At 47.0% G+C, this 13,881-nt stretch overlaps 2 protein-coding genes across 2 annotated transcripts in view; both read left to right on the top strand.

The window, feature by feature from the left end:
* The first annotated feature begins 6,972 nt into the window (after window positions 1–6,972).
* fax (failed axon connections) lies at window positions 6,973–11,423 on the top strand. The gene is made up of 4 exons (XM_077649725.1): window positions 6,973–7,381; window positions 8,517–8,852; window positions 9,434–9,571; window positions 10,050–11,423. Exons 1-4 carry the CDS (start codon window positions 7,097–7,099, stop codon window positions 10,419–10,421), a joined length of 1,131 nt encoding a protein of 376 aa, XP_077505851.1. The 5' UTR covers window positions 6,973–7,096; the 3' UTR covers window positions 10,422–11,423.
* Window positions 11,424–12,501: 1,078 nt separating this feature from the next.
* mRRF1 (mitochondrial ribosome recycling factor 1) overlaps window positions 12,502–13,881 on the top strand; it is a 33,067-nt gene continuing 31,687 nt past the window's right edge. The window contains exon 1 of the mRNA XM_077649734.1: window positions 12,502–12,527. Within this exon, the coding sequence (XP_077505860.1) occupies window positions 12,517–12,527 (11 nt within the window). The 5' untranslated portion in view covers window positions 12,502–12,516. The remainder of the gene's footprint in view (window positions 12,528–13,881) is intronic.

The following is a 13,881-nucleotide window of genomic DNA, read 5'->3' as shown; positions in this document are numbered from 1 at the left end:
AAATATCCTAAGATTTTTCGTTATGAGAACCTCCGAGTCTTCTCTAGTGACGTTTTGACACAGCACGTGCCAATTAAGCCTCGATAAAAGTGTATCAATATTTTTCTGGTCTTTATACGAAGCAATGGCACCCATGTGGAGCGGGCATTGTTCGACCGTTTTAATTGGCAGTCACTGAAACACTACGATAATGGAAAACCCTGTAATTTATACTGCAATCTATAGAATAGCAGTTGCCATACCATTCATGGCAGTTAATCTGAAAATGTCCTACCACGACATTCGTTTTTTTTTTTCATTCTAGACTACAAGGTAAGTGATTATAAGTATTCGGGCTACTCATTTCGAAATTATTCGTCTAATGTCAATATTCACTACGATTTCGCTTCGACCTCAAAAATAAGGATTCGCCCACGCCACACAAATACATTCGAAAGTAAAATGCGAGATCGCCGCCACCTTAGCTCATTTGGTAGAGCACTGTACGCAACATGCACATTGTGGGTTCGTATTCCACAGCGCCGTCATGTGGTTGTGTTTTCTTCTACATTCTGCTGCATTGTCTTGCACCTAAAATTGTTACACAACTCACTGACTTCTCACCGATTTCTCGTCTCTGTAAGATGGGTCCCGGTGGCAGTTATACACATTCGGTGGCAGACAGACAGGGGTCGCCAGGTTACTGCTTCAGAGGCTTTCCTCCACTCACTGGAACAGCTGAATTCGGACACGTTGATGCCTCCATATGCGTCCAGTCGTTGCCTGAGTGATGACTGAATGGTGCTCTTCAGGTATACCGTTAAATTCCATAATTTTGGCTGCTCATGAACGCACGCGGACTGAACCAAAGATCTGACAACCAGAAATAGTGTACCACATTGCATTATTTCTGGAGGAGTATTACTGCCTGTCGCTCGTCTTAATCCTTACCTTGCCTGTGTTAGGCTCGTGTTAGAATACGCGTGCGTAGCTTAGGACCCGTTCACAAATGTTCTTGAAGACAAGCTAGAGCGCGCACAAAAAAAAAAAGGCTGCAAGATTCATTACAGGCGTCTACGGTATTACAGGTTCGCAAGTCAGAGAAAGTCTAGGGCGGAAGCGGCTGTCCGCACGCAGAAAGATGTTCAGATGTAAACCTCAGGCCTCTGAAATGGCAGACGTTCTAAAAATTTTCAGTCAATATGGTCATGGTCTAAAATTCACGACAGAGGTCCCTGTGAGCAACGTTTCCTTGATTTGTCCTTGAGCGCCATGTCGGACGATCTCAACTGGGTGCTTCGCCCGCGCACTGCACAACCGCTCCTTGGGTATTAGTCGGGCCATTCTAAACTGATTAAGGATGGCATAGCGGTTTCATGCCTTAGAGCCGCCACTTCCGGGTCCTGCCACCACTGTGTTGCCGAACGCGTCTCGGAGCAAGTTGTTCGTTTAAGTCGTAGTGGTTTTCCCGACCACGTCATCTTTAGGAAAAGTGGTGGGTTAAGTCAGGGGCCATCAGACGAGGTCGGGATGATAGTGGGCGCCGTATAGGCTGGCTGTCATCCCTTACACTCCCGTGGTCTTCAGAGCCCGACAACGAGGTACGACGTCAGGGTAGTGTTTTCGGAGCCAAATAGGCTGGCTGCGGTGGACAGAAAATTGGCGACCGGAATTAAGCCGCAAGAAGCGGCGATCATGCGCAACTAAAAAAATATCGCCTTTCATCATTTGTAGGAAGGGTGTCTCGTACCGACTGCCGTTGTCCTGCGGTAAAGTGCGTATCGGCCAAAAAGGGAGCAGTGCGAAAGTGAGGCTTTTCGGGCACCGCAGTTCACTCTGCACTGACTCATTGCCGGGTTTTCAAATGCGCGCCCTACTTTTCGAGAACTACTCTTCTTTTCCACCAAGAAGACCAGGCGACCCGCGAAGTCACTGGAGCCTTTTCTATTAGAAAAAAAAAAAAATGCTAACCGGTGCGTCAGCGAACCTTCCGTGGCCCTTTCAGATAGGGAATTCTGCTCTTTGGACAGTCGGCAGCACTCTGCTCGTGTTTGGTAACCTTTTCCTTGCCACGCGCGTTAACGTGTTCCCACGTGGTTTTGACGTGTGCAGTTTCAGGTGGTTATTGCATGTATACCTGTTCGTTTTTTTTTCTTAATTAAATTTCGGTTGCGAGTCAGCGCTGGTGGTGTCTTCCTTCTTGTTCTCTGTTTTTTGTCATGATGAGTCAATACCAACTAGCCCAAACGTCTGCTCTACTAGACTTAAACGGCACTAAAGACATATTGAAGTTGGTCTGTATCGATAGAGTACTACATTCTAACGATAAAGAAGCTACTTTAACTGAAAGTGGAGCTTTTGTAGGCGAGAAAAGGCAAAAATAAATAAATACAGGTGTCACCGCCATCGGCTGATTTCAGAAGTACACAGCCTGCGTCGACATAGCTTTCGTCGCGGATCCCAGAGGCTAGGCTGCACCGCCATTCACTTGAAAACGGTGATCGCGGAGTCCTTTCAGTTAAGACGTCAAATGTTTGAATAGAGAGTGGCGGGAAAAACTTAAATGCAATTTCCTAAGCAATAAATGCTCCTTTATTTTCCAGACAAACATAAACGTTGCCATAAACAGCCATAAAACCGGTTTTTACCGGGAGCAATAGCAGTATGGAGTCGTCCTCAGCCATGGTCTTGTTCAGGCGCTCAGAAGGCAAGCACCACGCTGCAGTGCTTGAGCTTGAGCGCACGGTTGCGTACGTTTCCTCCCCCGAATCTCGTGACGCCCCTGTGCAGAGTAAAATGTGTCGGGGGTTTCAAACATACTGACATTACTGGAGGGTTAGGCGTTCATGTAATCCATGAATTGTTTGTCAGAGGCGTTGATGTAATCCATGAATTGTTTGTCAGATGTCGCTGATTACATAGTTTATGCCGCATGATCGGTTTGGGCTCCCAGGTTCCAGCGGTTTTACTTCTCTGTGATAGCAGTCGGGTTGAAGACCACGGCGACTTCAGCCTCTGCCCGCACGTTTCCGTTGATAACGCCAAACCTGCATTTTTTTTTTGCGTAAACTGACTGCACTGAACGTTCACTCGGATTATCGCGGCAATGCATGGTCACTAGAAGGGGCGACACAAGGCGCAATTGCAGTTGTGGTATTTCCTTGCTTGGCATTAACTTTCCGTTCTAATTCACCCATGTTCGGTTAGTCCCAGATACGAATTCTTAAGCTGTTCAGTGTAATAGTATTGCACAAAAGATCAGTCCGTAGAAAAGAACAGGAAAAAAAAAACAACAACAATGGCAGAGTATAGTATGTACGAGTTCTCCACAAATAAAAAATATTAAAAAAAACGTTCTTCTTTACGTTCGTATAGCAGCGGTCAAGGGTGTCCGTTGGCTAGGTTGAATAACGCTAAGGTGCTGACAAGCCGATAAAGTCAAGTAAGCATATGAGCGACGTACTGTAAATGCATGTCTACATAGCTTAATTAAAGATGTTCAACGTGTACAGTCACATCCGAGATGTTGTTTCAGCTTGCGATTCAGCAACAACCAGGAGGTAATCACGATGACACCATAATTCGAGAGGCGATATCTGCTCAATATATTACTCACCGCGGCCCTCGATTCTCGCAACAGATAAGAATAATTGCTCGAGCAAGCGCGTCAGCTTCATCATCTAGGGGCATGCGCACATTTCCGCGCTAACTGACCACCGCACGGCAGCTGTCGATGTATTATTATCATGTGAAATGAAACCCGTACGGGATAGCTGTAACGTGAACAAAACATTACAGAAATATTGGCTGCTGAGTAAGATGTATAGGCGGGAGTGCATTGAAACATTCACGGAGTGCACGGTCTTCGCGACATCCAAGTGAAAATCAAGTGCGCTATAGTATGCAGTCTCGCCCAACCAAAATCTTGTGGTTGTTCTGTTTGCGCTTAAGTTGTCTTGTCCGCGTTTCACTTGTCGCTGGCAGTGCATTCTGAACCCATTATATACCCAAACTGGCACAGGAAGATTAAAACATACCCGCCGCGGTGGCTCAGTGGTTAGGGCGCTCGTCTACTGATACGGAGTTCCCGGGTTCGAACTCGACCGCGGCGGTCGTGTTTCGATGGAGGCGAAACGCAAAAGCGCCTGTGTGCTGTGCGATGCCAGTGCACGTTAAAAATCCCCAGGTGGTCGAAATTGATCCGGAGCCCTCCACTACGGCACCTCTTTCTTCCTTTCTTCTTTCACTCCCTCGTTTATCCCTTCCCTTACTGCGCGGTTCAGCCGGCATGTGAGACAGCTACTGCGCCATTTTCCCTCCCCCCTCCCCCCCCCCCCCAAAAAAAAACAATTTTTAAGATTAAAACAAATGTAACGTAAGAATCATTTGAAAGTGTGCTCCCCCACATATTTATATCAGGTATATAGAGATAGCTGCCCGTATGATTTAGAGGATCCTTGCAGCATGATTTGATCCTCGTTTTCTCACAGGGACGTAATTGGCGCGTGTTCCGCCATGAGCTTAGTAGTAGTACAGAATGCTGGAAGGAACGTTGGCCCTTACGAACATAACTGTGCCCCCCCCCCTCCCCCCTCGAGTTGGTTGTTTGTGCCGAATGATGATCCATAATTGGACGAAAAATGCTCAGGTAGGCGGAGATTACGACAAAAGGAGAAGCGAGACAAAGAAGAATCTGTCGCCTTGTGTGCCCGTGTATGCGCATTTCTAATAATCTAATTATGCCCCCCCCCCCCCCCCCCCCAATCTGCGAATTGCTGTAACTTCGCTTAAACGTATAGATGCATGCCCATCCAATTCAAAACGGCATCTCTGGAAATTGTTCTTCGAGGAATCCGCAACGTTATTTCCAACGTTGCACATATATGTAGGAGGTCGCCGTTCGTGAGAGTGCGCAACCCTCTCGTAAGGAACACAGGCGTACATTTAACACTGCTGACAGACAACTCATACTCTGCATGCTTATTCAGAGGTCCCAGCTGTGATCGTGCTGCAGTGAATTTTGCGCTATTTATACTATCTATGGCTAACTGCGTCGTTTTATTAGTGCATCTGTACTGCATGAGGAGGAAGTATACAAAGCCTGGGACGCACTGCAAGCATGCAGTCTTCGCTGCACGGGCGCCCCAACGATATAGAATATTACTAGCTTCTCACGACACTGGAGATTTTTCGGAGAAATGTTTGCTTATGTTGCGTAATGCTGTGCAACTCTAGGTAATTAACTTTCGCAACTATTGCTGCCTCACTGAGCGCTGCGTAACATATAAAAGTATTGACCATTGGTCTGGCAATTTTATTTTTTGTGTGATGTACCCTGTGTCCCTTTTTTGGATTTATTTCGGTGTTCCTATATCAGCTTTACCTTCACTTATCATGCGTTCCTATTTCTATGTTCCTATGTCAACTGTTCTGTATTATAATGAGGTGTTTCAAATTTTTACTGATCATGTATAGTGCCTTGTTTCTGCTTGTACCCTTTTAAATTTGATCTTGATGCTTTGCCGCCCCCCTTACACAATGCCATACGTGCCTGTAAGGTATTTAAAATAAATAAATATTGTGCTAATATAGATGGTGTTAAATGGACCGTTGATGCTTATTCCAAGACGTTAGAACATGAAAATTTAGTGCTTACCGCACTTCCCTCCTGTGGAGCTGTGCTCATCTCGGACACTGTTTGGAGCGCTCATGGAGGCAATGGCAGCGTTTTTTCACTGGGGGTATTCTTCGAATCTGATACGCTTTGCGTGACCTGACAAACGCTGTATCACCAAAGGCTCTTTCGTTCGCGCGTTTTCTTAATTAAAAGTCAGTCGATCTCCATACGCTGGCCTCATATTATGGTGAATTATTTTTGTTTCTGTATTCAAGCGCCCGTGGCAGAAAACAGTCCGCAAGTTCAAAGTAACTTATGCCATGTTTAACTATTCTTCGTAGCGCGCTGCTGAAAATAAACTATTCATTCGAGCCTACTGCGGCCGCTTATATTCGATATAATTTCAAAAGGACGCCTTAAAAGTCTAGGTAACATTATAAGTAAGCATAAGGCTGGTTATAAGTCTGAGCATACTTATCATCGAGCTTATTAAGCCCCCCCCCCCCCCCCCCCTCTCTCTCTCTCTCTCTCCGTCTTCCGTTCCTGCCCGACCCTTAATCTCTGTCAGTGAAACGTGTAACTTGGTGGAAAAGCACATGGAGCAGTGGAAGGGTGTTCTGCTTGTTGCTTTACCAAGTCAGATCGCACCACTGCTGTATCTTAACAAGCTATATTTGATAAGCTGCCTGTGACGGTATCTGAGTGACTGTGCAAATATCCCGCAGGAGCGGCAACGCATTTGTTGGTTTACGAGGGCAGTCGTTGTGATATGGCCAATTTCGACTTTCTCTTTGTTGCGACAGCCTTACATTACTGCCATAATTAGCCTAATATGTCTTAATTATGCCTACTTTGGTAGTTTTTTTTGACCACGTGCATACCATTTATTTTTCGACAGATCAATTTATCAGGCCACTGCCACGGTTGAATTAAACTGCCATTCGTGAACTTTTTTTTTTCGCCGGAAATTTTCTCAACGTTTTCAGGAATGCCTAACACTATGGGGTCATCACCGTCAACGAAAAATGTGAGGGACTCGCAGTTTTACTTTCTCCCAAAATCTTCACCCCCATGCAAAGAGGTGTGTTATACGCACTCACAAAATCGTGGAATTCGAGGGTGACTCAGAGTTTATCGTGCTTCCGAGACAAGGCGCCGTGACATCATGTGCATTGACGCCTTTATCAGCGCGCATTGGATAACGCGCCTGCACCGGAAGCGCCGGGTTGGTCGACAGACGTCCGAGGAGAGCTGGGAGAGCTGTCAAAAACTCAAAAACGGCAGCAGCGAGAACGTCACATCCGCTATCGAACTCATCCATCGCAGTCCCCATGACGTCATGCTTCAAGCCGCGTATAAAGCGCCCCCACCCAGGCCGCCCAGGCGTTGGCCAATCATCGACCGCCAGTCGACAGTGCGTGAAGCTTGGGTTGCTGCTCTGCGCCATTTTGCGCCGGTCTGCTGTCGTCGCTCTTCTGCAGCCGCGAGCTCCTTCCCGCCATGACGAGCCCAAGCGAGACCGAGAACTCCGCTGGCACCGCACCCCCAGCGAAGGCCGAAAAGCCGGCCGAAGCTCCAGCCACACAGGAGACCGCGGCCAGCCCAACGTCCGACGCTACCACTACCGCCGCGTCGGCGCCGGCAAAGCCCAGCGTTCACAAGACGGATTACGAAAAAGATGTAGTCTATCTCTACCAGTTTACTCGCTGTCCGACTTTGCCCGGAATCTCGCCTTTCTGCTTGAAAGTTGAGACCTGGCTGCGCATGACACAAGTCAAGTACGAGGTGAGATCGTCCTTTTCGCAGCGCGCCGTTCATTTCAAATCTTGGCACCGCCGGGATTGCGTCGGCCGGCTTGGTGTGACGCGACGTTAGGCTTAAGAACTGTCAGTGCGTGTTGTCATGGCCGATGCATGGCTCGGAACAACGTACGGCGATCGTTCTCGCGCCGCACGTTGTTCATTTTCGGCCTTTTTTTTGTAGCAGGATGAACAAAAAGACTCCCGGTGGGTAAATAAACCTGCATGCAAACGGGCGAAAGAGCCTAGTTGTGTAGAGTGCAGCCCCGCCTTCACCGGTTAGCTAATCTGAATCAACGAAGCCGGTCGATGAAATATCCGTCCCTTTGTGTTATACTAGGTGGAAGCGGTTCCTTTTGATATACTGGTTATTCAAGAGCACAGGAAGGCAGAGTAAAATGCCATGTTGGAGTCCTGCGGCAGTTTTTTTTTTTATCTCCACTATTCATATAAAAATCGGCTATTGTATTATCACTGCCTTCACGTCGTAGTGCGCTGCGCTTTCACCGCCGCAGCATTCGGAAAAGACTATTAAAAATAGCCCAGCATTTCCGTAGAACGCTCGGTGGCAGGCAATTCGCGTTGCGTGCGTGACTCACTCCTAGCGTGCCCTTCGTGCTAGTGCGAAAACGATCATTATGGCTTCTCAGTGGTCCTCTCGCCTGCGGTGCGCGTGTGCAGTTGTGATCCATTAAGAAAGAAAAAAAGACCAGTTTGCATGCGTACGAGATTTCGTTGAAAATCTTCGCCGCAAGCTGATGGTTGCTGAACCGCGCGGAAAAAGGGCGTTTCTCGTAGCCCGCAATTACGATGACAGGCGGTGTCAGTAACTGCTGCGCATTTAGGTGTTCTATGCTCTCATGCCTATGGCACTGTAGGTGACCGGGTATTGGCATCGTTTTGTAGGCTTTTTTTCTTCCTACTGCTTCAGAGCACACTGTGCAAACTTGACCAGACCATCAGGTTTGCCCTGTGTGCGCTGTTTCTTCAAAACGTTGGGTAGGTTTCGTCAGCCTGTTAGTCTCGCGCACAGACTGTTACCTGTGCCTGGCTTGTGAGCAGAGCAGCGAGCTGTTTTTTTCCCCGAGTAAGCCATTGCATCGCTTTTTGTGGTTTTTCAGAATGTGGACCACAAGCTCAAGTTTAAGTCCAAGAAAGGCCAACTGCCCTTTGTCGAGCTCAATGGCGAGGAGATTGCAGACTCTGACATCATCATCAAGCAGCTGACTCAAATCTTTGGCAAGGATTTGGACGCTGGCCTGACCACTGAGGAGCGCAACATCTCTCACGCTTTCTCGTCCATGCTCAACAACCACACCGGATGGGTGTCCCGCTGCTGGCGCTACCGTCACCCGGGCCAGTTTCTTAAGGCAGCCCAAATGGACGTGAAGCGCATGCTGAACTCAAAGTTGCCGAAGGGAGTCCTGCAGTTCTTTTTCAAGCTCGCATTCAAAAGCGTGAGTTTCATACGGTGAATCTGCTAAAATAATTTTTCAGTGATGCTTTCTGTGAGGTGGGTGTGGCCTAAGCTCTTGGGTAAGTTAAGACACGGGCTGCAAATTATGGCAGACATTAACAATGCGTATGCTACCACCCAAGCTCCAGAATATCTCCACCTGCATACTTTACTTTAACCAAAAGTTGGCACATGTGTACCTTAGTTGCCCAAAGGTGCTCCCTTTCACGTTTGAAGGTTGTCCATTATGTACCTGTTCGCTTTGACGCATATCTGCAGCTTTTATTGGCTTAGTAGGATGCATTTAGAATTGGCAGAAGAATGAACCTCTTGCTTCTGTGCCTTGAAATCGTGCAAACCGCTGTAACCTGCAAGTAGCCTGAGAGCTTATCTGAAGAAATGTATTCATCGGTTGTATTATTACCCGGCATTCTGCCTTTTTCTTTGTATTTGTTGCATACCTTCCCTATGCCATTTTAACTCTGTATATATGGCAGGCCCCTTAGCTTGCCTTTTCTTAGCCTATTTAAGGTGAAGTCATTTGTTACAAGTTTCTGGTTTTGGTGATTTTGTTCTCTACAGAATGTGCAGCAGACCATTGGCCATGGCCTCGGCCGTCACACAACAGAAGAGATTTTGGAGTTTGGGAAGGAGGACCTCAAGCACCTCTCGCAGTTCTTGGGAACCAAGCCATTCTTCTTTGGCACAGAGCCACACCTGGTGAGTCTATGTAGGCACAATCTTTGCTGGCTTTCCATAGGTGCCACCCAGCAGTCGTTTCTGGTTTTTGTTAATCAAAAGTTGTTCAGAGCATTTCAGGTCCACAGTGTGGCTGACCGTTGGCAACATTTGTCATGCCAGTGGCACTGAAGAACGCACTGAAGTGAAAATGCACAAAGTTGGTAACTTGCAGCGACCTGGCGATCATTTTTTGCAAAAGTACGAATTGCCTTAGTATGAACTAGGCTTCTCTTGCAGTTTTTTTTTCCTTTGAATATAGTTGTAGCCTTATGCCAGGGCTCCTGCTGTCTCGCATGGTTTGGCACCCTGTGTTTAGCGCACACTGGTCTAGTGAGTGAAATGCCTTGCTGCAAGGGCTTGCAGCTTTTGTGCCAGGGTGTTTCTCTCTGGCCGTTTGCTAGTGCTTGTGGTTGCCTGCGTGGAGAGTGCTAATTCGGCCTGCTTTGTTTGCGTGCAGCTGGATTGCGTGGCCTTTGCCCACCTGTGCCAGTTCGTGTACGTCCCCTTCGGCAACCTGCTGGAGTACATGGAGCAAGACTGTGCCAACCTGCTTGCCTTCGTGGAGCGCATGAAGGAGCGCTACTGGGCTGACTGGGATGAAATCTGCAAGACGCTGGAGCTGAACACTCACCTGCCCAAGAAGGTGCCGGAGGAGGAGCCCAAGAAGGCTGCCGAGTCTGCACCAGCTGCTGATGAAAAGTCCCCTGCTGCTGAAGATGCTGTGAAGAAATCTGAAGCTACTGTCGAGGAAGTAAAGAAGGAAGAGGTCATCAAGAAGGAAGTTGTCGAGGAGGTTGTTACTAAGGTCGTCACAGAGGTCAAGGAGTGAGCACTTTGCACACTGGAGAAAAAGGCTTTAGTCATTTTTCCGTTCCATGGGGTTGGGGGGTGTACTAGTTCCGTTCTTAATGCAGCCTATGGGAGGGTCGTTTTCATCTCATTGTGCAGCGAAGCGGTCGGTCGCATGTTTGCGCTTTTTTGATGGCGAACCGTTCTTAATATTTCAGGGAGTTTTTGAAGGGAGGTTCCATGGAGTTGATACCATGCGTGGTGTTTAGCATTGCGCACAGAGCTACAAAGTTGTGAAGAGGGCTCGTTGCGCAGGGCATTAAGCGTTTTTACTGAGCAAGTCAGGAGGGGCAGCAGTGCATTTTATGAATTTTCGTTCCTCTTCTTTTGCATGGGTGGCCAACTTCCGTGCATGTTTTGTTTGGAGGGCTGGTCAGATGGAGGAGCTGAAGACATCTTATACTCATGATCCACTACATACTCAAAGCAATGCATATTATATTATATCAAAGTTGTAAATTTGCTCTGTGTATTTTTCATCTGTCGTACATTCTTTTTTTAAGCGGTGTACACATGTAACTATATGCTCGTTTCTGTTGTAGAGATCTGTTTTTGTTCCTTCAGCCGCCTGAGTTCATCTTGAGGTCTAGTTGCGGAATTGCTCAAGGAAAGTTTTGAGAAAGTTGTCTCGCCACCTTTTTGCATACGTGCTGTTGCTGTATTCATATATAGCATACTGTAGATCTCATGTGACAGTGTTTACAGCTAAAACAAAGTTTTTACGGCGTTTTTGCTCGACCATTTCTGTGAACAAATTTTCAGCCTGATCAACCTTCTTCGTATGTCTTTTTTTTCCTCTTCCCATTTTTTCACTGTGTCCGTGTGTGCATTGTCAGATTATATTGTACATGCCCGCAGCTTTATACTTTTTTATGGCAGATTTTGTAATGCCTTTTTACTTTACCTTCCTTCCCTTCCTGTTTCCCCTTTGATGTGGAACTTTGTAAAAATGAGACAACACAGATTAAAGTTTGTGGATGAATTCCAGGGTCTTCAAAGTGATGCCTTCTGATGATGCATCCCTTCACTTTCAACAAGTTGTGCTGAATACTTGCTGCATGTCAAGCATGCTTCCATGCCTAGATTTTTCCTTTGTTCTGGTACAGTACTGTGCAGTACAGCTGCCACAGTCCTGTTGGGCCGACCACACTGCTTCCTGTGGAGTGGTTTTAGAGGAAGGCAAGCCAATGTTTTGTACAGTCTATCGACAGTATACAGCCCAAGGATTTCGCTTCTGGCCTGTGCTGTGTAGTCGTGCAATGTCTTTAAGGTGAGGCTAACTCTAGTACTTGGCCATGCCAAGCTTGGGACTTTCTGTGGTGATGGAAAGCCTATATACGGGGCTCAGCAGCAAACTCCTTGGGCTGTATATTTTTGACAAAGGCTGTACTTGCATGGTTGGCCTTGCAGCATTTTCCGACAGCTTGCCCGCCTGCATGGCACATGGCGTGCTCTGCAATGTGCATACAACTGGACCATTGGAAGCGGGACCATCTGATGATGTTGCTGCAGATAAGTAGTTCAGGCAAGTCCATTAGAGCGCGGTTACATGTTTCTAGGATTCTGCTGTTCCCCCGGGCCTGCTAAGCATGACTAGCCGCACGTAACTTGCCGCTTTCCGCGCATGCGCAAAGTTGCAGGTTGACGCGCTCCTGTGACGCACGTATACCATTGCGAAGAATATTTGCAGGTACTACACATTCTGCTCAGTGTGCGACCGAATAGCTGTTGCCTGCCAAAGAAAGTGCGTGGGTGAAGTTTGTGTATGGCAGCGAAGTGTCCGTGATTAGGCACGTTTTTTTTTTTGCTTTGCGTGATCACGTCTGCGAGCATCCCATTCCTTTGTACGCATTTGGACAAGTTAAATATGGGATTGTGTTGTAAAGATATTTATTGCGAATCAAACAGCTTAGGCGCTGATTGACGTTTTTAAACTCGTGCATGCATTTATAGGGGAGCCCTAGACTCGCTGCGTGGCCGCGCTACCAGTATGACCGATAGCGGTGCTATCAAAATTTGTAATTGCGTATTTTTCTGAAAACTGGTTATCCGTCAGGAGCGAGGGGCTATTCACCATGTACGAAAGGTAAGGGAATAAATGTAAAGCTTGCATCTCTCCTTCCGAACTTGGGCACATGCCGTAGCGAAGCGAATTGCGTGTTCTTCGGCGGCACTGTAGCGATGTGCGGACTCGGAAGCCAGCTGATGCCTTTGTGTCGCAGGGTTTAGTTGAGCAAATAAACTGCGGCTGCGTGCAGTATGCCTGCTCAGCTGCACTCTGCACGTTTTCCACAGCAATCGTGGTGGAAAATTCTTGGGACAGATGAAACTTGTGCTGCTCATGCTACGCAGTGGGCCATTGCAGCGCACGCGAAAGTGCAGTCTGTTTTGCTCCCCATTTTGTTCTCTTTCGCAACGCAATTATTTTCCTGTAACACTGCTGTTACCAAATTCGAACCTTCGTTGTATGAAGCGGGTTATTAACCCATCTACGTACGCCCCTCCCTCCGGGAAATAAAAATATTTCAACGAAAAATCGAAAGAAGACGATACCGACCGCACTTCTTCAGTGGCACGTTGGTAAGTTGGTAAGGGAAGATCGGGATAAAGAGTGAAGAGGCAGAGAGCAGTGGAAAGAGTTGCGCGCGCGCACGGGATGGATCTGTTTAGAGACCTCTTCACCTTAAGTGACATTCACCGAGTTAGTAGCTCAGCCAGGAGCTCGGTGCTATCGTGCTTGTTACAGCAAGTGACTGCCGTAATCTGGCGCTAGTCCTGTAATCGAGTTTCGAGAAACCAACTACGTATTTCTCAGCCCTGGTTCCATTAATTTTCCTGTCCCTTTAGGCGTCTGCAAGAGCTCACTGTATCTATGGGCTGATTGTTGCTGTTTGTGTGGGCTCTGTAGCTTTTTTTTCTTAGCTTTGCCTTCCTTGCTGTACGACTGATACTATAATCTTAGTGAGGAAATTACAATGCTACAACATTTAATTTGCGGCTCTTCCCATTCCTACAGAAACCCCATGAATGGTCTCCATGTAGAGGCAGTGCTGGCCGAATATATAAAAGTGTCTTACGCAATTAAAATACAGACTGAAGAGCAGATGTATAAAAAGCATTTCAAACAGCACAAAATTATATCATACAGAGATGCAGCTTTAGTGACAGTAAAGCTCACTGTGGCAGTGATGTATATCACATGAACAAACTGAAGGAGCCCTGAGGAAGTGTTAATTCACCTAAGTCAAAGTTCACTGATCTGAAACGGTCATGCTGCGGCGCATTTTGTTGGAGCAAAGCAAGTATCAAACATTCAAATGGTTCTTAATGACATTTCTTTCACAATACTGAAAATTCTACATATGCATTGTGTGCAGGAACACGTTCGATAAAGTGCAGGAAGTTCCTGTCTGACTGGCATTTATATTGTCATCATAAAC

Source organism: Amblyomma americanum, chromosome 1 (genome assembly GCF_052857255.1).
Source record: "Amblyomma americanum isolate KBUSLIRL-KWMA chromosome 1, ASM5285725v1, whole genome shotgun sequence".
Lineage (NCBI taxonomy): Eukaryota > Metazoa > Arthropoda > Arachnida > Ixodida > Ixodidae > Amblyomma > Amblyomma americanum.
Note: the sequence above shows the minus strand (reverse complement) of the source record. Positions and strands in the feature narration are given on the sequence as shown.

Bases quoted from the DNA above. Each gene is read 5' to 3' on its own strand.
- fax (XM_077649725.1), top strand. From the start codon at position 7,097: ATGACGAGCCCAAGCGAGACCGAGAACTCCGCTGGCACCGCACCCCCA. The intron at 7,382-8,516 runs GTGAGATCGTCC...GTGGTTTTTCAG, and splicing joins TGACACAAGTCAAGTACGAG to AATGTGGACCACAAGCTCAA. The intron at 9,572-10,049 runs GTGAGTCTATGT...GTTTGCGTGCAG, and splicing joins TTGGCACAGAGCCACACCTG to CTGGATTGCGTGGCCTTTGC.